The sequence below is a fragment of the Poecilia reticulata genome, linkage group LG14 (genome assembly GCF_000633615.1).
Source record: "Poecilia reticulata strain Guanapo linkage group LG14, Guppy_female_1.0+MT, whole genome shotgun sequence".
Classification (NCBI taxonomy): Eukaryota; Metazoa; Chordata; class Actinopteri; order Cyprinodontiformes; family Poeciliidae; genus Poecilia; species Poecilia reticulata.
The window spans coordinates 14775837-14799887 of record NC_024344.1 but is presented as its reverse complement, the minus strand read 5'-3'; the positions used below and the strand labels follow the sequence as shown (position 1 = coordinate 14799887).

General features: G+C 40.5%; 1 protein-coding gene and 1 long non-coding RNA gene across 4 annotated transcripts; both read left to right on the top strand.

Moving 5' to 3' along the window:
- The first annotated feature begins 22 nt into the window (after positions 1-22).
- gba2 (glucosidase, beta (bile acid) 2) lies at positions 23-19333 on the top strand. Of its 3 annotated transcripts, none has more exons than XM_008427961.2 (18): positions 23-107; positions 1452-1997; positions 5641-5732; positions 6552-6667; positions 7781-7999; positions 9478-9717; positions 10229-10331; positions 11150-11303; positions 11843-11968; positions 14202-14386; positions 14520-14624; positions 14758-14865; positions 15059-15210; positions 15872-15978; positions 16106-16248; positions 16399-16514; positions 17195-17386; positions 18539-19333. In XM_008427961.2, the coding sequence occupies exons 2-18, from the start codon at positions 1804-1806 to the stop codon at positions 18776-18778; spliced, it is 2592 nt and encodes an 863-aa protein (XP_008426183.1). In that variant the 5' UTR covers positions 23-107; positions 1452-1803; the 3' UTR covers positions 18779-19333. The 3 variants fall into 3 exon arrangements, with proteins under 3 accessions (XP_008426183.1, XP_008426180.1, XP_008426181.1); XM_008427958.2 differs by lacking the exon at positions 23-107 and adding an exon at positions 1078-1182; XM_008427959.2 differs by lacking the exon at positions 23-107 and adding an exon at positions 1204-1299.
- Positions 19334-19859: 526 nt separating this feature from the next.
- On the top strand, positions 19860-21084 carry LOC103475957 (uncharacterized). Its single transcript, XR_535381.1, has 3 exons — positions 19860-20011; positions 20162-20230; positions 20924-21084. It is a non-coding gene; the product is annotated as an uncharacterized LOC103475957 (long non-coding RNA).
- Positions 21085-24051: the final 2967 nt, after the last annotated feature.

Here is a 24051-nt window from a genome sequence, read left to right as displayed (position 1 = left end):
ACGTGCAGCCGCCCAGGGCGTCATGTCGTCAGGTGGTGGCATGAGCCTCGGCTCCCTTTTTGCTTTCACCAGCTAGGCTGTGAATGTCATGACAGCGCACCATTGAGGTGAGAAGCAGGGCGCCAAACCGGCTAGAACCACCTGTAATGGCAAGTTTTTAGTTATTTTTGCAAAGAAGAATGAGGGTGAAATATCAGTGTCTACATATGTGAAGTTGATGGAAATATTCCTCAAAACTTTCCAACCTGTAAAGTGCAGCAAAGTATAGGCCTACTTTGTTCTAAAAAGTTTTGGCTCAGGCTCAGGGGGCTAATTATAATACAGTACAATACAACACACCACATTTCAGGTTTTTATTTCCTAACACTTCCACTCTGAATCGTTAAGTTTGTGATTGCGACAGGAAAAAACAAGATATGAACACTCTTGTGAGGAAGTGCTGATTCCTTCCACTGAATTTATGAGTTATGAAAACCTTAAAGCTGTTGTGTGCTAGCCTCCTAAATCTGTCCCTGTCTAAAGTCTAGCGGAAAACTCGTCTCACGGGCTCGTCATCAGTCCTAACCCAAATCACATGGGCTTTAGTCAAAATCCCGGATTTCGACTAAATACACAAACAGCTTGCCGTAAGACATGCACAAAATTACTAACAATGGCAATAGCGACAATGGCAGAACACTGATGAGAACGTTAGAATTAAACGGAAGAAGATTCGAACATACTGACTTACAAATGAATTAAAACATACTTTATACAGCTGCAAAGTACGACAAATTGGAATTTACCTAACCTCTGTCTCTTTTTTTTGTTAAAATGGTACAAGCGCATCCTTACATTTTTTTTTGTTTGCTCAGATCTCCAGAGTCAAATTTGTCAGGCACAGTTTACTTCTATGACATTTTTCAAAGGTTACTTTAAAACTCCTCGACGTAAACAGCAATGTTATAGCTGCAACACATGTACTGAATGTACAAATTGAACGTACATGACGCTAAACACAGTGAAACGAAATGTTTTCCAGCAGTTTCAAGGGAAGCCTGTCACTGCAAGTCAAGACGCGGGTAAAAATTAGCTTCCGCAGAGCCGATAGAAGATTTACATTTTGAGCTCCTCCCTGATAAGAGCTACAGCCTCTTTAGAGAGGTCGGCTTTCCGCTATGTCGCGTTGACGCTGCAACTCAGGTATTTTCTAAGCAAATACAGACAATTCGTTGTGGTTAGTAGGTTGCGTCGGGTTTCGCTGTGCCTTATCCTCAAAGCAAATGGATGTTTTTAAGCTAATACTTGTTGACTAAGGAGGTAAAAAGAATGCTGGGAGTATTGTCAAATGTAGACGTGTTGCAATTCTAGAGATGCTTGCTGAGAAATAATCTCTCCATAAGGCTTTCTGGATACATTAATTTATGTTTTGTCGTTAATCGTGTTGTTTTACTCTCTTTGCCGTGTTGCAGGAGCTCATGCTAATCAACAGAAGGTTCTTCAGCACTTCCTGAAGAAGGGGCGAATCCACACTGGAACCCCACTGAGATGCTCCCACTGCTGTAGCAGAAATATGGCACTAGAGCTTCCACCCTGAAGAGCAAACATTTCCTGCTCATATGTCAAGAGTCCATCAGGTCGCCCCCTTTGACTCATCCAATCCAGTGTATTAGTTCCAGTGGAGAGACACCTGTAACACCTTATACCTCTGTGGTGAAAGCCCTCACTGAGCTTGTTCAGTTTACTAAAGGTGGTGGCAGCTCTCTGTGTATGAATCCCATTCACCACGTTTTTCAGCTCACTTAGGTTAAAAGTTGTGCAGATATGACCTCGGAGTGGGGCGAGAAGTCCACGGCGGACCTCATGAGCACATACGTCTCTAAGGAAATGGGACAGGGGGTGCCCAAAGAGGGGTGGCGGATCTGTCTGGCGCACGAATTCAAGGAGAAGAGGAAGCCCTTTCAGGCCAAAGATGTCTCGCTGTCCAATGTTATGGATCACATCGGCCTGGGAATCAGGTAAGACACGGAGATCATTCAAAATGCAAAAACCAAACGTGTTAAACCAGTGTTCAGAAGCTCTCCTAATAAGATGCCTACACAGTCTTGGTATAAAACCATTGCCATTTTGGTGTTTTCCTTGTAGCGGAGCACCGGTGACATTTTCTCTGAAGAACAATGGAAGAAATATTTCCAACGACGGAATCTAGGTCAGCTACAAGTCCAAAGTTCAAAGTGTCTAGTTGTTCTCTAAATAAATGCAAAACCTCTCCTGTAGTAAAGGATCATAATAATGTAATGATAAAGTTACATTCCGTATGTTGCATTTTGGTCTTGTTGAAAGAGGCTTTGGAATCCTTGAATGTTACTATTATATCAGATTACAAGAAACGGCAGTGGTCACTTTTGTTTCTTTTAGGAGACAGATCAACACGAAGCAATGCAAGTGGAAGGCAACTAAATGATGTTTAATTTTCTAAAATGTTTAAAGTTTGGAGTGCACTTGTGTACAGTCCCATCCCCCTCTCTTACTCAGATATCCTTTAAATATAAGCCAGTGCAAATATTTGCCTTCAGAAGTCGCCTAATGTGTATTTCATAGAACATCCATTAGCGAACAAACGGTATCTTAAGTTCTGACGATATGTGAAAAAAGTTCAGTGGGTATAAATAGATTTTCAGGGTGCTGCATAGATAAAAATACCCCAGTATGAATGCACTTGATTGTGCAAAGTATGCATATTCAGCAGCTTTCGAGCAGCCCACCATGCAGCCTTTACTTGCTGCAATCAAATTTATGCTGAACACGTGACTCGAGCAACGCTTCATGTTTTCATCAGCCATTTTCTCTATAAAATATGTCAACATCGTGCTTACAAACCTGACATGACGCAAGTGTGAGGGTTTCTTACTTTGGGTGCGAACACAATGAAGTTGTTTCATTTCTTTATTTGTGCTTCCCTGAGATCCTCCGAGTTCCCTAAAAACCAGTTCAAACGGTCACTTCGGACCATGTAGAAAGCGCACAGTGATGCTCGCAGAGCTCATACAGGGTGTGCCTCAGTCGGCCCTGTTGCCATGGCGGCTTTTGTTAATTATTGTAAAGATTTATGGCATCATAACTGGTGTGCTGAATAAACTTTGCTCAGAGAGAACACCGCCTCCAGCTCAGAGTTGGAGAATATCTAGACTTGCAGTCAATAGTTTTTTGTTTTTTTTTCTTTTTAAGATATGGTTACTGGGAGTTTTCAGCAAGCTGGCAGCCAAAGCAAAGCTCACCTGGGTTGGGTTCAAGGTTGGCACTGTGTTCACATATCTGGACTGGGTCGAGGACCATTGTTTGCATTTCAGCTGGGCCGCAAACAGCAGTGTCCTGACAATAGCTTGAGCCCGCAGTGGCTTCAAATGACACGCGATGGTCGACTCCATTCATCTCGGCCTCAGTGCAGCCCGAGGTATTGTTCACAGCTGGTTGCTGATGTCAGACCTTCAATGTCAGCAGATTCACCGTGCCCGGATGAAGTTTTCATATCTGTTGAACTCATTGAGAATTTTATCTTGGTGGACATTTCTGTTCAGCCCCCTCGTGTGTGGTGCCCTAAAGTAAAATTCTGCAGAACAATTTGTCTTGAAAAGTTATGTAATCGGTGATTAGAATCCACCTTTGTGTTATGTAATTTCACTATCATTTCAGCTACTACAGTTTATGTTCAGGTAGTTGTCTCCTTTCAACCGGACAGATGTTGAGATGTTTTGTAAAAAAAAAAGAGGTCAAAAACAATCGGTCTTTAGATGTGCAAAGCTGTTAGACACATACCCTACAGCAAAAAGAGGTCTGAGCAAGTTTTGAATAAAGGCAAAATAGAAATGTGTGCTGCTGGAATTCAAACGATCCACTTTTCACCGTTTTGTTTTTACCCACTGATCATTGCAGTTTGCAAAAACAAAAGCCTCACATTATGTTGTAAAAGTGTAATAAAGCTGCTAATCCTTTGTTGATCTTTCACAACACACAAATGGGAAATCGTGTCGCCTGAAAAATGTAGGTTAAATGCATTGTGGCCTGTTATTTCTGCACATCAGCAGTGCTGAGCGTATTTCCTGTATTAGAAAACACAACAGACACAGCCTCATGCTGCTGTTTTTTGTTTTTTTTTGCATATTAACAGAAAATCCGTTGTGTTTCCATTCGGAGCTCGGAGCATAAACAGATTATTGACTCCGCTCCGGGCACTGCAAGCAGCTTGAGCGGTTTTGTTACATTGCCTAATTAATATTTGACTGGGCAGCCCCAGCGTCACGACTAGACACACACGTTTGTGAGCACACTATTAACAGCGCTCAGATGAAGTAGACCTGAGACTGTGAGTGCGCTGGCCTCGTTTTACAAGTCTATCCTTTGTGTAGTTGCACAATTCCCTCTATTTTCTCTCTCTCTCTTTCTCTCCGTGTGTGTGTGTCCTGCTTTGGCTGAGAGTGCTAAAGGCTTGGAAACTCCTGTAGCTCCAGAGAGCAGAGAAACAAGAACAAGCTGGGAGAAAATGTGTTTATTACCAGTTTGGGGCTTTTAAAAGTAAAGTATACTGCTTTTGTTTAAATTATTCATGTTGTTAATTTTTTGTGTGACATTTCGACATGTTGAGGTAAAAAAATCTTCAGTTTAAGGAGGAGGCTTTCTGTGAAGAGGTATGAATACTAGTCTGGAACAGTAGGAGCAGGATAACCGGTCAGCCTGTGCCGTGGAGATGTGTTGTCTCACGATGGAGCTGAACTGGAAGACGGCGAGGTCATATAGCTGAGATAACACACAGCTGAGCCATAAACACTTATGTTTATGTGGAACACACACATCTAGATGCATCACATTTTATTCTTTAACTTAAGACTCATCTGTTAGAGTTGTGTGAGAAACTCATTATTCAGAATAATGTCCAGATGTGACTATTTAGGACCGTTAAACTAACTATATTATCCTGGTAAAAACCAGCCCAGGGATTAGAGTTTGGACCCTGGGCTATTCAGAAATGATTTCTTCCTGGAGGCGAGGCCACGGTTGAAGTTTAAAACTTTATACATTTGGCTGTGACGTATGTAATGCGCCAGCTTGATGCTATGAAGCTTGCCGGAATTTGCCTGCACTGTAAGCAGCAATCCTTCACTGCAAAGCGAGAAGTGCCGAACCAAACGGTGCAAATGTTGATGTCAATTCAGTATCTGGCAGCTTGGCTAGCATGGACTGAACGGCTTTGTTCACTTCCTCCACTGCCATCGCTAAAACTACCAACAGATTATAATCCTAAAACGGCAACGAAAATCATCATAGTGGTTCACAACTTCACCTTCTGTTCACTGACAAAATTCTACCAGAATAATCCAAGTATATGGGAGAAACCTCAGACAGAGTTGTGAAGGGAGATGAGAATCAAGCAGAATTGTGTAGGAAGGCATTGATCATCTTATGGACTAACCCGCTGGTGTAATCTTGTTGACATGTCATTAAATTGTATAAAATTTTTAATTCATTGCCCTTTTTTCCCCGACATCGCGCCTCCTCATTCTTCTAATAAATTGACCAAAGAAGAATCAACTGACTCGCATCTTCCTCACTTAAAGCGAAAGTGAAAAGTTTTCACAACTTAACTTTCCTCTGCATGTTTTCCAGGTATCTTAAATGGTGGTACAAGAAGACTCAAGTGGAGAAGAAGGCTCCGTTCATCGATATGTTTCGAGCTCTGCCTCTACGGCAAATATATGGTTGGTTTGATTCAGTTATACAGAAGAAAAGTTATTTCACATTATGCTGTAATGTGAAATAAAGGCATCTCTACTACCTTCAGTAGAGATGAGTGCAGTGGCAACAGTGTCTCTCTGATGAAGGCAGGAGTTGTCTGTGAAATAAAAAAAATTAAACGGTTCATGTTCATGGTGGACTTAAAGGATTAAAATTGAATAAACACATCTTTTAATGCAGTAACCTGATCTCAAAATCTGCACTTAATTTAAGTACATTTATTTAGTGGTGAGGGATTATTTGTTTTATTGAAATAAAAGGTGCCACAATTGTTGTCATTTCTAACAAATCACAGGAGACAAATGTAAATCTGTTTTTCTCTTAGAACAACACACAGTTCAATTTCTTTTATGCACTCTTCAAAAGCAGGAAGACAATATATCTCACCATTTATTAATGGTGAGATAAATGTACCAGTGTGTTTGGTTTAGGACATGGTTACTGGCCTAAATTTGTGAGGATGGTTGAGGAAATACAAAAATGTATCCAGAGCTCGGTGTTGGAGAACTGCAGCATCGAGTGGCATAACTATCATTTATCCAAAACCTTTTGGAAACAACTTTACCAGCGTTGGCATTAATAGCAGGAGGTCAATAAATCATTAGACAAAACTCGCTGGATTTGTTTAAGGCTCAACTGGAATTACTTTTTAGTTATCCTGCAGAGCTGGACTAAGCTTATGTAAACCTTCATGCTTTCATAGAGTTGGGATTAGCCACGAGTGAGCTCATCCGTTCGTCCTTTCTTTGACATCCCTCTCCTCCTTCTGCCGGCATGTTCAGGTGCTCCTCTCGGCGGTATCGGGGGCGGCACCATTACGAGAGGCTGGAGGGGGGAGTTCTGCAGATGGCAGCTAAACCCGGGGATGTACCACTACAAAACCGTCATAGCCAACCAGGTACCTGATAACCCAAATGTCTTTTGCTTTGTCATCATGATGGGGCATCTTGACTGGGAATGCAAGGAAAATGGGCCTCCTTTTGCTTTTGTAGTACACTAGAGTAAACACAGAATGATATGATTTTTGAGGAATAATAACAGTACAAGAAGCTCACACGCTGGCGTAACAACAGACATCGCCAACTGTACTTTTATAATGACTAACAAGAGTGATGGGTGGCTTCCCATCATGACTGTTAGCATTTTTTAAGGCTGAAAATATTTCTTAATAGCCCAGTTTAACTTTATGAGTAAGGGAAAAGTATGACAGCTTTCTTTCAGTCTTGCCAGGAGTGAGCAGCAACTAGCCGGTGAGAAGCAGTGCACACTTTAGGGAGCCCATACCAGGCGTGGGCTGCGTACGGGTTTCAGAACCACCAAAGTCTACTTTCGTGACACACTCTCAGTGAGACACTGAGTGGATTTTTCTTTCCAGCTGTATTGAGCATAGAGTCACTGTCTGTTTTCATGAAGTCCACTTGCCAAATGAAGGCTGCTAAATGTTTACAAAACGAACGAACGGATCTATAAGGCCTTTGCTGGCGAGCCAACCAATGATGTACATCGATATCCACAGTGGTGGATTGTCCTGCAGAAATATTCTGAACATTTACACAAAATAGTTTGCTAAAATCCTTGCAGAAGGAAGATCTTGATCAGAACTTTGTCTTGACAAGTAAAAGCATGTTCAGTGCGTCTGTGTGTTCGTTCAGACTGTGTAAAAAAAATAAAAAAATAAAATTGCCCTTTAGTTAAAGTCCAATGAATCAAGTCTAATTTGTAAATGCAATCACTGAGTCAGGTTTAATTTATTGTAAATTTATTGCACACAGTTATTTAATGAGATGCCATCTTTATAGGCACAGTAATTATGAACTGAAAAGCTTTTTCTTGGAATTTCCTAGAGTCAGTTTTCAGGAAAGGGCGAGAAAAACTTGTTTCTTTCCCAATCACTATTGTTCTTTACTAAGAATCTGCTGGAGGTAGACTTGACTGCAGAAGTGTGTCTTTACAGCTGATGATTACATCTTGCTCGTTCTGTGTAGTTAAGCATCTCCTACTCCTGTTGCAGTTCACTGTGTGTTTGCGCCGCGGAGGACAAACGGTTTACCAGCAGGTTCTGTCTGTGGAGCGTCCGCCAACGCTGCAAGGCTGGAACTGGGGCTACTGCGGAGAGTACGCCTTCTATCACGCCTTGTACCCCCGCGCCTGGACCGTGTACCAGCTGCCGGGCCAGAACGTCACCCTCACCTGTCGACAGATATCCCCCGTCATCCCTCATGACTACCAGGTTGGTGACATTTCTCTGACTGCACGCTCGGCCTTAAGCGTGCATCTGTTACACAAATTCTAAAAAGGTCTTTCTGGAAATGTAAAGTTGTTGATGCCCCCACTGTTAATACAGTATGTTCTTCTTGACTCATTATTAAAGCACTTAGTGTTTTCATATTAACAATTTAGTATTATACAAAGTTGGAACACATATTGAGAGATTCCCGTTTAGTCATATATTTTGGATCGATTTCCTGTTTTAGACCCAATTGTAACATGAAGTCCACCAGATTATCCTGATATTTTAAAGATATCATAAAGCCGTGAACCATATACAGTAAAGGCTCCCATGAGTTGGCGTGAGAAATAATTAAAACATTTAAGACTGAGGATGTAAGCAAGCTCAGACGAGCAGCAGATTTCTCACGGTCATTTCTTTACTTATGAAATTCAAATCTGCCTCACTTGGAGTTCTTTTGTCTTTCCCATTTTGAAGAATGGCCATCAGAAACAGTCTGCAAAACACTCATTAAAATGTTTTATTTATTTATTTGCAAAAAAAAATTTACAGATCCCTGTATTTTTTCACGCTAATGCATAACTGTGAATTTATTGCAAAATTCACAGTTTCCACAAACTTTGTCAAATACATTAAGTGACTGCTAACTCCCACCTGTTAGCAGTGGTAGTTAGCATTATTTTTTACTTCTACTGCACTGCTCCATCAGCCTTAACTTGAAGTCAAATTATAGTTTGTGATCGATATAGCTATTAAAAAAGATATATATTTACCATCATACATAAGCGCAAATGTCACAAAATGCTGAGGAAATATTTCTAAATAATAATAAAAACAATGGTGAAATCTTGGGCTGACTGGATTACTGTGGCTCTGGTTATTTGGATAAAACCAGTTTGTCCTTCACTCTGAATAAATTAGCTCAGATTAAACATTGAAATCATTTATATCCCTCAGTAGCAGCCGAGTTTATTTGATGGCTTTTAACACATCTTCACCTACAGTGTCGATAAAAATATTTGGGCACTGTAACAACTTCAGTCCAAACTTGTCATAAATCTCCACCATGACCTTCACCCTCTGAGGTGAAAATCACTCTGTCAGGTTTATTAATACCATGTCCATGGTATGAGAGCTTCCAGAATCAGACTCTTGATCAGGTCAAAGTGAGAAGCCAGACAGTCAACACGTCATTTTTATACCGAGGACAAAGAATCATAAACACACGAGACATTCTGGCTCCTTTTTGCAGCTGTGGAAAACAATGGCTAACCTTGGGAGTGGCGCACAGACAAACATAATACAACCATCGGATTAATAAAGTTATAAGATGTCAGTCTGAAATTACATTTTCCACTACACCAAAAACAGATTTAAAGTTCTCCTAAAGCTTTTTCTGTACACAAGAGTTGTTGTTTTTTTTTCTGTATGTTTTCCATGTCTGAAGCAACCTGTTTAGTATCGTTGCCTCTCCTCAGGACTCGAGTCTCCCAGTGGCAGTATTTGTGTGGGACATAGAGAACAAGAATGATTACGCTCTGGATGTCTCCATCATGTTTACAATGGTCAACGGGTCGGGACACAAGGACGACAAGAGCGGCGGCCACTGGAATGAGCCGTTCCACCTGGAGAAGGACGGGGAGGCGGTGTCTGGAGTCCTGCTGCACCACTGCACCGTGACGAACCCCTACACCCTGTGCATCGCTGCGCGAGAGCAGGTTCACTTCATTTATGTTGTCAGAAGCAAGAAGTAGATTAATCGCATGCTGAATTAAAACGAACTCAGTAATTTGCATTTGCACAAATTATTGTTTTTCTTCTTTTCTCTCTCGTTTTCTACCAAAACCTGGATGACAAAGTCTTGATTCTGGTGCTTTTATCTCATCTAGCCCTTTTTTTTTTTGAAGGATAATTTTGTTTACAGAAACTTCATAATTCATTTAATTTGTTGTTTTTGGCATTCTGTTTAATAATTTTGGATATTTAAAATGTCTTCCAGTTCCAGTGATCTTTGAGAATGTGTTGCATTATTATGCCATTACCATTATATCACTTGAAAATTATCTTGAAACAACAATATTATCGTGTATTGCTATAATTTCTGGGACAATTTATCGTCCAGAAAAATTTATCGTCACAGGTTGCACCATGGCTAGTCAGCATCTTCATAGTTTTTCTACTAAATATCCATTTCTAAGAGATTAAACTGTGAGTTTTTCACTTTAACAGTCTGACAGGGAGGTGAGCCATCAGACAGCCTTCAGTCCAAAAGGAACCTGCAGCGGTCTGTGGAGCGACTTGATCACTGACGGACGACTGGACTCCCCCACAGGTTAATCTGCTATCTGATCATCTGGAACGTGTAAATGGGACCAAACCAAACTGCAATGTTTTTAATGCAGAAAAAGATTAAATGAGAGAATAAAAAAAATGCAACTTTCAAATGATAGCTTGGTTTAACTAGAGGAAAATAGCTGCCCAGGACAACTATGTAACAGTTTCAACAATTCATATTTTACAGACTATAATAAGCAATTCTCACTTTTATATTCTTTTGCCTACTTTTCTATTTAAATTTAAAATATATTCTTCATTATTTGATGAGATGAGAGACAGTGACTTGATTGTTCTTTGGACAGATGAGACCAAAGCCAAGATGGCCGCCACTCTTGTCAGCCATGACAGCTAGAACGACTTCTTACCAAGCACGGTGATGGAGGAGTTATGATCCTGGCACATTGCAATCAACCAGAAACTCCTCTCTACACCAAAACAGTTGTTGTTGCCAGACGTACTTCAACAAGTCATTGAATCACAAGGGGTGATTCATCTATTAAAGAAAAGTTAATAATTTGTATGCTTGAAATTAAACTTAAATCATTTTAGAACCTCATAAAGAAGTTTTTTTTTTTTTGCTTTGATGCAAAAATACCTGAAATTGAAAGCTTTTCTTTAAAAAATAAATAAATAAAAAAATACACCCAATAAAGATACATTCAATACTACGGTTGTAATTTCTTCTGACCCAAATGTGGATAAATGAAGGTATCAAAGGTCAAGTGATCATCTTCATCTCAGTGAAAGCAGCTGAATTAGACAGAGATGCTGCTTACTGTCTGATTCACCTTCGCCACCTGTTGATCTGTGCAGGATCCAGCCCTCCAACCCAAAAGGGAGAGAAGGTAGCAGCTGCGCTGGCGGTGAGCTGCTCGGTGCCGGCTCTTAAACTCAACAGCCTGGAGTTCTGCCTGGCCTGGGACATGCCCAGAATCACCTTCGGGTCTGGGGAGAGGGAACACGTCAGGTGATTCTTACGTCGCAATAGTCATAGTTCAGGGATCTAAAATTGTGGCTGTAAGGAAAAAATTAATTTCCATCACCAGTATTTAACATTTAGTCTTCTTAAATTAGTTTGTTTTTACATCCTTTAAAGATCTACAGTTGTAAGAACTTGATACTTGCCAAAACATGTAACACTGCACTTCTTTTACCTACAGTATTTACTTGGTTTGGCTGTTGAGCTTCAACGTCACATAGGCAAAGCATACCTCCTCTCTTGTTTGCTTTGCCGTCGTTCTCAGGTTACAGAGCAAGAAGAGCCTACTAGTCCCGCCTTAATTTGCTTACCCATGGTTTAGATCAGAGTGGTATTCCTCATTACTTATTCACCTCACATCCCACCAGAGCCAGTCACTTTTCTTTTAAGTGCAAATACATGAGGAAAAAGGCAAAAAAAAAAAAAAAAACAAGCATTTTTTGGGATAAATAATAGATGTATGTCCCTAATCTCTAACCCTGACTTATCTTGGACTTCTTTATTAAACAAAGTGTTTTGTTTTACAGGAGATATGCTCGATACTTTGGGGACAAAGGGGATGCATCTCCGTCTCTCAGCCATTACGCACTGACACACTACAAACAATGGGAGAAATCCATTGAGGAGTGGCAGAGACCCATTTTACAGGACAGGTACTTTAGTTTCAGAAGATGCATCTCAATAAAATGAAAATACTGAAAAGTTAAATTAGCTCAACACTTTAGTTAAAAAGGTAAAACTTTTATATTTTGTATAAGTGACAACTTTCAAGTGAATTTCTGTTCAACATCACCAAAAGATGACAAATGGATGGATTTTTCTTTTTTTTTTGATAGACTTACATAGTGATGGGTAAATGAGGCGTCATGTATCGTTTCGACACAGCAAAACTGTCTCGATACTGTGTCACTCAATACTGACACCTGCTGGACATTAAAAATTCCTACAGGCAACGTAGTGATTTGATGACCAAGTCTATACAATAAGTCTTTGTATTTTATTGAATATTATAAATTGTATTATGTCATATCTTTAGTTAAATTTAAAATATATTTAATATACAGTCAATAATGAATGTGAACATGTACCATAAAGAGAAAATTTAAGTGAATGTGTTTGGAATGAGGATGAATGGACTGTTTTTTTTCCCGCAAATTAAAAAAAAAAAAGTTTTTACAACCTTTTGAAATTTAGCCTGTTACACTTTTTTGACAAAACTTCTGCTGTAGAAAAAAATTAAGTAAACACTACATTTAAAGCGTACCCTTGTTTTTCTTAGGGGTTGCGTTCCGAAAATAACCCGTGATAGACGTAATCCGTGAAGTAGTTACCTTTATTTTTTACAGTTATTACACAGCATAAATAAATACTCTACATTGAAACCAAAGAACAAAATCTGTTTTCAGGTCAGCGGATGTGCGTGTGCATCAGTCGGGCCTTATTAATGTGATCCGCAGTCATGTCATTAAAGCGTCTCCTCCAAGCTGCTTCGCGAGATTCACAGCTGGATCTACAGCAGAGCGACGGGTCTCATCAAACGAGCCTCCGGTCGGGTTTTGCTCTGCCTCTGGCCACAGTTTTTTTTTTTTCCAGCAGATATTGAAAGTTTCAGTTTCAGTCTCCTGAATAGCTATCCGTATTAAACACCGTAACGTTATTGGCACCCAGGTAGAGAAGAAGCGTGGAGACTGTTTTTACCAGACATATGGTCAATTCGGACAAAGAACACTGTGGAAAAAAAAAACTGCACAAAAAAATCTGCGAAGCAGTGATGCCGTGAAAAGTGAACCACATTACAACGAGGGTTCACTGTATATGAAATAATTTATAAGTAATTTCTAGAATGGCTGTATATCCGAGTTTATCTAGGTGTATCTGGGACTTCATTCTCATTCCTGGCCTCATAATGCCTCAGCATTAAAAAGGTGGATTTATTTAAATAAGACAGTTTAGTTAAACATATGCGACACTTAACCTGCAGAACATAATAGCTGAATTTGGGTTCAGATAGATCAAATAGAAACTGACAAGAACCGGATGAAACAACAAAAATGAAAACTAATTTATTTTCCAATATAAGATCAAAATGGTCCCACACTGCAGAAACCTTACCTTTGAAGCTGCTCCATAGTTGACAATGTAAAAGATTAAGAATTCATTTGGCAAATGCTTTTGACAGATTCTCTTCCTTGTAAAAACAGTTTGGCGCATTAATGTCATTTCGAAACAGTTCCTGTATTGGTCACGTGACGTGCTGAAACCAATACGCTCACCAACACGGGTTTTGGTCTATGGGCTTGACACATGCGCCGACGCATCGGTTTTGCCGGACCCATCACTAGACTTACAGCTAACAAAAACCAATGGCTCAGTTTCTCAGTAAATTAGAACATCGTAAAAAACCAACGGAAAAAATATCTTTAATACAGAAATGTGTTGTTAAGCCTTGTTCACCTTTCTTTTTATCATATTTTCCTTGCTCTCAACTTTTCTATCAAGTCTGTGGATACATCAGTATGTAAAAAAGTTTGTTTTTTTAGAAATGACCTTTTGTGGCTTTTTACCTATTTGATGGAAGGTGTCAGAAACTGCCTGCTGGATAATCTGACCCATGAAGGTCCAAACATGATCGGTACTTAAGCTGATGTACCATTCAGAAGATTAGTTTTGGGTTTTCATTAGCTGTAACCCACAATTATCAAAATAACAGAAAAATACTTGAAACCTATCAATGTGTGAATAATAAATCTATGAATTTTGCATTTTTAAACCGAAAGAAGAAATGATAAAGCCAAAGTATTACTTTTTCACCTGTAGCAGTTTCTGATCTCGCATACAAACCTTTTTGTTTTTGTCTTTGAATGACGTTTCTCCCATGCGTCCCAGTTCTCTTCCGCCTTGGTACAAGTCCGCTTTGTTTAACGAGCTGTACTTCGTGGCGGACGGAGGAACTGTGTGGACGGAGCTTCCGGAGGACGCTGACGTCAGCGGCGGTGTGCGCAGTGAGGACGGCGGTCTGCCAGCTCAGCCTGCTCTCGTCAAGGAGTACGGTCGATTTGCTTACCTAGAAGGTAGGGAAAAGGAGAATCATTAGTTGGTTAAAATGCACAAATATTCACTGTTTTGTTTTATTTTAAATCAGATGAAACATTCAGACAGCAGCGATGACTTTCAGGTTGAATAAAATGTTGCCCTGTTTTCCAGGTCAAGAATACAGAATGTATAACACGTACGACGTGCACTTCTACGCCTCCTTCGCACTTATCATGCTGTGGCCCAAGCTAGCCTTGAGTGTGCAATATGATATTGGTGAGTGAACTCATAGAGCCCTTTCCGTAACCCGACTGTTCATCAACGATCCCTGTAAGACCAGTTTTAGGCCATCAGTCTCCACCGATTGTGAAAATGTGCTCCATCTTTTAACCCATCAATCTTCCCTCAGCTGGCACCGTGGTGCAGCAGGATTCTATAGAGAGGCTGCATCTGATGAACGGCCGTTACTCTCCTGTCAAGACAAAAAACGTGGTGCCTCATGACATAGGAGACCCAGGTAGGGGAGAGACCGTCTAGACAATAACCTCACTGTGAGAGCATCCCAGTGGATTACAGCAGTCGTTTACGACTAAAGTACATAATTAAATCTGACTGATGCCTTGTTCTTTACAACTAGATTTCTTTATAAGGCTCTTATCTGTTTGAATTTTGTATATATTTTTGATTATACAACACATTTCTCTTCCTAGATGACGAGCCTTGGCAGAGGTTAAATGCTTACCTCATCCACGACACCGCAGACTGGAAGGACCTGAACCTGAAGTTTGTCCTGCAGGTCTACAGGGACTTTCATCTGACCCAGGACAGTCATTACCTGCGGGACATGTGGCCCATCTGCCAGGTTTAACTCTTTATTCATTGTTTAATCAATGTTTACTTAAAAATGTCCATTCAGGTTTTGTTAGGTATGGGCCAGTATCAGATTCTTGCTGTTTAATGACCCTAAAAATTGTATAAAATATTAAATGAAGCTACAGTCTATAACATGATCTAGTAGCTTTCAGCAGCCTGCTTATTGGCACAGAAATCTTAAGCCACTTCTGCAGTTTATCTGCCTTCTCCACAAAAGGACTTCAAACTGTCAGAAGATAAAAGGAAATATTTTTTAGGTTTGAAACTGTAACCTTTCAAAAACCTTGGTCCGGGTAACTGAACCTGAACAAACCATTCTCTTTCGGCACAGAATAAATAGTTCTGTGAAATGTTTACAGAAGAATGGGAACTTAAAAGGACTCTATGCGAAGGACTGAGTAAAGTACTCACAAATCAATGTGACAAGCTCATGTACCAAACTGTTAACAGAGCTAGCATTGTTCCTGCACTTGCAGCAAGACACGTCATGAAGAGGTGAACCTTTGCACCAGGAACCAACATGGATTATTTCACTCAACAATAATCTGCTTTAAACTCATCCAACTTCTGTACCAAACCATATTATGAGGTTGTCTTAACTTACCTGCTTTGGTTCTCTGAGGATTAATGATACATAATGGATCGTTTAGGCTGTGATGGAGTCTGAGTTGAAGTTTGACCAGGACGGAGACGGCCTGATAGAAAACTCTGGATACGCAGATCAGACCTACGATGGCTGGACAGTGACTGGACCGAGGTGAGGCCCGGTTTACTCAAACAGGGTCGGCTGAAGTGAAGCAGTTTTCCTAATAGGTGTTCTGGAGTCCTTATAACTGCAGCTGAGTTACAAGTTTGCTGATGTTTGGTCTCTTTGTGTCCTGCAGTGCGTACTGCGGTGGGATGTGGCTGGCGTCCCTGTGTGTGATGTGTAAAATGGCCAGACTGGTGGACAGTGAAGAGGCTTACCGGCATTACAAGGACCTCCTGGAGAGAGGCAGTGCAGCCTTTGATAAACTCTTATGGAACGGTACGCTCCAACGTTTATCTGAGTTTCACATTTGATCGTTGAGGTAGAACATCTTCACGTCTGCGGAGTGATGAAGTTAAGCATACTTCAAATGACCATTTAGCATAAAGTGCAGCTTGTATCATTCTTTTTTTTCCCTTTGATCTTTAGGAAAGTATTACAATTACGACAGCAGCGGGAGGGCGCTTTCTAACAGCGTCATGTCTGATCAGTGTGCCGGACACTGGTTCCTCAGAGCATCTGGGTTGGAAAAAGAAGCCTACCAGGTGAGTTAAACATCCTCCCATCGATGTTATTATTAAGTGTTTCCATCAATGTATTTTTATTTGCCTTTTAAAGTATCTCATTAGAAAAGGTTGATGAAAACTGCAAAATTTTCAAAAAAATCTAATTTGCAAAAAAAAAAAACTTTACGCTCGCTTACGGTGTTTTATTGGCATTTCCAAGAAAGAGAGAAGATGGAAACACATCTACCAAATGAATTCTGACATAGCGGATACTTCCATCCAGGTGTGATGGTCTGAAATTCTTTAATACAGATTTTCAGTACAACTTTTGTGTGTGTAGTGTAGTAGTGTGTGTCTACTTTTATTTGCAAAACAGCTCAAGCTCAGTATGGCTGAGTGGAGAGCATCTGTAAACATCGATTTTTGTGGTTGACCACCAATTAGATTTTGGTCTGGATCAATATGCTTTGATTTTGATAATTTCATTTTAGCTCTGGCTATGTCTTTAAGGGCAAAAACCTCAGCACAAGTCTCTTTTACAACCTCTGGAATTGGCTCCATCCATCATCTCCCTTTAACTCAGAGCAGTTTCCAGGGATATGAATGTTTTTTTTGAAAAGTGCTGCATGACTTTTGTAAAAGTAGCCCCAAAGCCAATGCTTTCCAATTCGTTTTTATGTGAATGTTGCCTTAAAATCCGGTCCTTTTTTTCCTTCCAGGCATTTCCCAAAGAAAAGATCCGGCGCGCACTGAAATCTGTCTTTGACTTGAATGTAATGAGCTTCTCTGAAGGCCACATGGGCGCCGTTAACGGCATGCGTCCTGAAGGAGTGCCCGACCACTCCAGCGTCCAGTCAGATGAGGTCTGGATCGGAGTTGTGTACGGGCTGGCAGCTACTATGATTCATGAGGTGAGTGGAAGTTTTAATGGAGTATATATATTTTTTTTTTAAGTGGGACACAGTCAGCTTAATTGTACCAACGTTGTTTTATTTTCTTCAGGTTTTACTTCAAATGTGAAAGTCTTGGCTAAATTTATAAAGTGTTTGATAAAGTCTGATGCCTTTGAGATCAATAAAAAAACATGTTTCAACACTTTTTCTGATCTTCTTTGAAGACCAGCTGTGAAGTTTCATTTCAGAATGAAGTCTCTGGAGTCTAAAATGAGTCTCTTCTGTGATTATTTACTTTTTATTTACTTCTGTGAAGTAAATAAAATAAATCTAACTTTTTCTTTTTCAGTTTAACACACTTTTTTCTTTGCCACATGTCACATTAAGTCCACTGAATTAAGTTTTTTGCACAATTTTTATTTCAATTTTAGATCTCACCATCGCTCTGTAAGAGATTGCTATGGCCATCTTGTAACTTATGACTTTTGGAGATTATAAAACTTGAATACCAGTTTTAACACTGTAAACAATAATACTTTCACCTTAGTGGGAACTTTATTTAAGAAGCTCTTCTTAAGTTATGTTGATAAAGAGGAATTCTTCTCTTCATACCAATGAAGGCAGCTGAGGCTTTTACCTCTGGTGTTTCTCAAGGGTTTATTTTAGGCCCAGTATTGTTTTCATTGTATAAGTTGCATGTCAACTTGTACATATAAAGAAAATGATAATGTAAAACCTTTATTAAGATGACTAAATTAAATCAACTCATTGATGAATATTTTTGAAGTTCTCCCATTTAAGAAGTTGGACTGTTCAAAGCTCAGTTTGTTGTTTTAATGAGTTTGATTCAGATTTTTTAAAATTGATAAATATCTTAGTTTTGTTACCAAAATTACCGTTTTTCAGTTAGACCTCCTAGCCAAAGTAAAACCCTGTTCTTCCAGCTTTGTGGAAGGGAAAATAAAGTGAAACACGGTGGTGGTAGAATCATGCTTTTCTTTACGAGGAACAGGGGTGGCTGTTGAGTTTATAGGAAGATAACTGGAGCTAATTACCAAATAATATTTGTTTTTGTCACATTTTTAACAAGATAATTCAGTACAACTTTGTGGTAGTGTTTAGGCAACATGGACATTAATGTGTTTTTTTGTTTTGTTTTTTGTTCCTTAGGGTATGTTAGAGGAAGGTCTGCGAACTGCAGAGGGTTGCTACCGAACAGTATGGGAGAGGCTGGGAATGGCTTTCCAGACTCCTGAAGCTTACTGCGAGAGGAGCATCTACCGCTCACTGGCCTACATGAGGCCTCTTAGTGTTTGGGCCATGCAGCTCGCTCTGGACGCGTCCCAGAGGGACAACACTGTTCTAGCTAAAACCGGAGGCAGCGGAGACCATGGCGAAATCAAAACCTGATGTATTACCTGCTGAAGAAAAACAAAACGGCAATTCTCAACAAAATTAACTGGGAATTCCTTTCTATTTAGTTTGTTTGGCTCAATGGTTCATTGTCTAAATCGGACACTGTTATAGTTAAACAATCGTGTGTTAAAGGACTTTTCTCATGGCACTGCAAGTTGTCTTGCACTTTATGTGGTTGGGCATTTCCAAAACCAAGTCTCCATGTAATCCAAGTTAACAATGCCATCTTTTGTTTCAGCAACATGTTGTCACATTGTGCACATGTACATATGCAAGCACTACATTTGATAATATGCCAATAGTATTTGCACATTTGCCATGTCTGTATGTAATGTCAACTTCAGTTGAGTTAGAATGCTGTTAAGCAGTGAAATGTGTGATGAGCGGTATTTAAATGTATGGAAAAAATATTAACTTTTTTTGTTATTAAATAGAATTTAGTGCCTTTGAGCATGACTGTAAGCATTCAGTACACACATGTTGCTGCAACTTGTTTTTTTTCTAAATGATAATCATGACAATCGCTAGGAATAAAGTACTGAAATTTAACACAATGTTGTTGTTGTTTTTTTTTAATGAATTTATACATGCAAATACCAGGCAATAAGGTGGTTTGAGCTGCTAACTTTCTCAGATATTTAATCCTTTAAACCTAGCAATCTTAGGTAATGCTAAATTATTATAATGACCATAAACTGAACTTTGTCACATGCATCCTGCAACAGCAATAAGGCACACAGATACCAGAGGAAAGTCCAAATCATCCTGCCTTTAGGGACGGAGAAAATGAAGAAGAGGGGAAAACCAAACTGATTTCAGAGTTCTTAGTTCAGTCCCATGTGTGGAAATGCTATGCTGCAATAGAACATTTTTAAACGACACGTAGAATGCTGCTTTACCACTGATATCATGGCAGAGGTGTGTTGTCAATAATCAAATTAATGCCTTTGTTTTTATTTGCATTTGGCCGTAAACGTTGTGTTACCAGACCAAAAAGTCATATTTATTTAACACCCCCATGTGTGTGTGTGAAATGGTTTGTTCCTGTGTTGGCACAACTTATCCGCGTGTTTAGTAGCAGTCAAAACCACAGCGATAACCATGCTTAGAAAATAAATAAATAAAAAAAAAAAATATATATATATATATATATATAGAAAGACTGATTTTCAAAAAAGGAAAAGGAGGGAAAAAACAAGAGGGTGTCAATTTGTAACCCAGTTAGAGGTGAGTACTTGTGTGTGATTTGCTGGTTTAGCTAACTTAGTAACGGACTAGCGTTAGCCTCCACCCCCACTGCCCCCCCATAGCATTTAAACGGTGAAAGAAAAATATTTACTAATACATTTGACTTACTTCTGTACCTTTCATTAACAGAAGAGCCAGCAGCAGCAGCCGCCCTAACTCCCCATACTAGCGTAACTCCTCCATGTCCCAGTGAAAAAGGTGAGAAACACTGCGCTCAATGGTAGAGTCTATGGGGATGCATCGCTTGCTCTTTTATACCTTTACATAACAAAACTAAAAACGTATTTTAAAATAAACTGTTTTCTGTCTGGACATGAGGCTAAACGTTGAGTTGGACAGTATTAAGGGGGTGATATTAATTTACTAAAGCTAGGTTTATAGTTGACCCTTTGAACTATAACCCTTGAACCGCGCGTCAGCTTCGCGCGCTGTCGCAGCTGTTCACCTCTGAATTTGTAACTTGGCGTGGATCATTAATCACACAAACTGGACGGTTTGGAAGGTGCTCTTACAGACCAGGTCCCCTTGCGCTGGCATTTATATAAAAGCTCATTGCATTAACTATAAATTCTATACCGCTGTCTTGGCTTGAACCACACCAACTTTCAAAAGCGCTACTATGACTCAGCCTTTATGCAGCTACCATGTCAGCCATTTTGTGGTGCCTGTATACCCATTTCGCCTCCTTGGCGCTGCAGTTCTCAGTCTTGGATGAAATTCCTAAGATGGCCTTAGCAACTTCTGGTTGCCCTAACTACTGTGGGAGTAGTAAATAAATTAAAACGGTGCCATACCCTTGTGCTGCCATAATTATTGCATGGGCTATTGGTTAAACATTAGTTGGGTTTTTTTTTCTACCATTTTTCAATTTACCGTTACTCTATAATGAAGGGCAGCAGCAAGCTGGGAGGAGACAGAGAAGGCTGCATCATCTGGAAGGCCTGCCATCAGTAACTAATGCTTCATCGTCTTCACTTGTGTCTTGATCTTCCAGAAGCTCATCAGTCTCTTCTGAGTCAGGCTGCACCTTTTAAAAGTTTTTCAGTCTGATTTGGCAGGTAATCGACACCAAAAAGCTCACCTATGGATAAAAACACACAGTGATACTAAAACAGTCCTTAGAACATTCCACACATTTTTGACTCAAACGTAGTTTGTTGAAAGATTTTTATTATGCATTTTCTTTTCTTTTACAGATTTAATACTGGCGTATTTTGCCGGTGGTGTGATGTTTGGGATGTAGTCTCAGCCAGGCACCCTCAGGGTGTTATTAATGTTTCTAGCTTATTTGAAAACACAAGGGCTTGCTGGTGACCCGATCCTGGTTCCGGCTGTTAAGGTCTTTCAGTAGGTCCAGTAGGAAATTAATGGAATCTGCTCTTGCTTCTGGAAGAAGAAAATATGCATACTATCTCCTTTGGAAAAATTGCTTTCTAGTTTCAACCTGTTATGAAAGGAGACATACCAAAGGGAAGCAATTATGTTGCACAAGAGTAGCAAACCTGGAAGAGACTTGTTCAAGTGGCAGTGAAAAGACTAGATGTTGTTGAACCTCTTGCTTCTGAGCTTGATGCCACTCTTGTTAATGCTGCCAACTTAAGTGTACAGCTGAATTTACGAAACACCCTGGAAATCTACATTTTAAGTGGCATAATTGCACACGACAGATGTGATCTATCTTAAATTCAACCATCAGACATCATACGACCTCATACCCTTTAGCTACTCCAACAGCCATTCTATCAGGACGAGTTGTGTACTCTCCCTACGTCCTCCTACGGCTTAAAGTACCAAGTTCTTTCTTTGTTTTATAGTCATCCACCATTGTGTTGGTTATACTCTGTGTTCCTGCTGGAGCCGCTTCGTTTTTGACACGTTTGTTTGTGAAATGGGAAAAAAAATCCTAAAATAGTATCTGACATTACAACATGCTTTTTCTAGTCACATAGAACAGACATAGTTATCATTACAATGTTACAAACTTTTTTGGTGGAGTCTGGTTTCACAATGGTCCCAAAGGCGGAGGTAATGTTGGTCTTTATGTGGTCGATGCGTGACAGATCGTCTTCATCATACACAGACAGCAACCAGCGTTCAGTGGAGACATCACTGGGCTCCTTGCACACCACAGGGAAAAGGCTGGATCTATTCACAAAGTTGGTGCACTCCTCCAGATAGTGGCCCAACTTATCTGGACATTCCTCCCTGTGGTTTTCTTTCATCTGTTAGATGGTAGTAGGCTGTATGTATGGATCGGTCCTGAATGTGGTATGGCATAATGAGAACGTATATTGGCAGGGAGAAATGGGTCAGCAGCTACAGACAAACTGCTAGGAGGGTTTAGCCCTTGTAGCACTACAGCAGTTTCCTGCCTTTTCACCCTTTTGTTATGCCACCAGGGTGGTTTATCTAACTTCCACCAGCTGCAAGTTAGTCTGTTCCGTCACAGCTCTATTTGCCAAAATGAGCTGACTGATCTTTCTGTAGTCCTGAAGGCTCAACTCCCATCTGGAGACTGTGGATGTCCCTCCTCTTTTTGGACTACGATGAATATTGAAGAAGCGAACAAAGATGGTCTCCACCAGGCGGCAGCAGTCTGACCGTTGGACAGATGGGGCGAGGGTGGTTAAGGCAGGCTGCTTCACACTTTCAACCCCAGGGGTAAAATTCTGCCTCCTTTTAGGTTACCTAAACCTCCCAGCGTTCAGTCTGTCTTGGTGCCTTGCAGCAAATACCACCCTCTGCTTGACGAACTCCACCAGGTTTCTGCCACAGAGCAACAATGCAGTTCAACTGGTACACCTAGATCATCTAAACCCTGAGAAAACATAACCAACATACCCCCCACCCCCCAAATGTTTTATTTATTTTTTCCCCTTCAGATTTTATTTTGAAATACCTGTATACTTTGCTGGAGGCATAAAATTGTGGGATGTATTCTCGTCCCAGCACCTTCAGGCTGTTGTTAATGTACTGGGTCATATCTCCAGCATACATGAGGAGATGATGGCTTGCTGCTCACTTCTGCAGTACCCTGATCTTGATTCCACCTGTTCAGGCCTTCCAGGAGATGGAGATGGAAATTCAGCAAATTTTCACTGGCTCCTGAAAAAACAAAAACAGAATATTGATGTCTTTGAAGCAATGCTGGTTGATCCAGTTTTGATTTTGAAAAATACAGCAAAGGGGTTAGTGACTTGCCTGGAATAAACCTCTTTAGATGGCAGTGAAATGACTCCAGGACATAGAGCCTCGTGCACAGCGGTAGCGTGTCGGCTTAATCCTGCTCTTGTTGATGCTGCCCACCTCAGTCTACAACTGAATTCCTGGGACATCCTGAATGCATTTTATGGATTGTTTTTGGACACTCCACATGTGATTCATCCTCACTTCATCCAGCAGAGGCATCCCTATCAGATCTCTCCATTTTGGACCCCTCAGCTCCTCCAGCATCTGTTTAATAAAGTCAACAGTGATGTACTCTCCCTATGTCCTCCTACGGCAGAAAGTATTCAACTCCTTTGTTATTTGGCATTGGTTATACCCAGCCTCTGTTCCTGCTGCAGCTGCTTTGCTTTGGCCCTTCGAAGCAGGTCAAGGACCCCTCATCCCACTGAAAAATTCAGGACAGTGCCTGCAAGAAAGCAGGATACAGAAGGTTTGCATCTGTGGTACAACCAACAGCCAGCCTCCGCATAAAGTGCCAAATGTCCAGACGAATGTAAATATCTGGCCATTCTCCAAATCTGGCCTGCAGCTTGCTGAGGCCCTCACTAACACAGCAGCCACAGTCCACATATAGCACCTTTGGAGGTGCAGCCCCAGCCTGGCGATACCGCTCCATCAGTCCTGCAGCCATTTTGTCCAGTCCTGGACCCTCCTGGACAGTCAGGACACTATTCAATATTTGGCCCAGCTCATTGCTTACTGTTGACACCCACAGAGCTGTTCCTTTGCTGTGGCCAGCCAGCTTTTTGGTGATGTACAATAGAAAATGTGAAATTAATTTATGCAGTTTC

Bases quoted from the DNA above. Each gene is read 5' to 3' on its own strand.
- gba2 (XM_008427961.2), top strand. From the start codon at position 1,804: ATGACCTCGGAGTGGGGCGAGAAGTCCACGGCGGACCTCATGAGCACA. The intron at 1,998-5,640 runs GTAAGACACGGA...CATGTTTTCCAG, and splicing joins CACATCGGCCTGGGAATCAG to GTATCTTAAATGGTGGTACA. The intron at 14,625-14,757 runs GTGAGTGAACTC...ATCTTCCCTCAG, and splicing joins GAGTGTGCAATATGATATTG to CTGGCACCGTGGTGCAGCAG.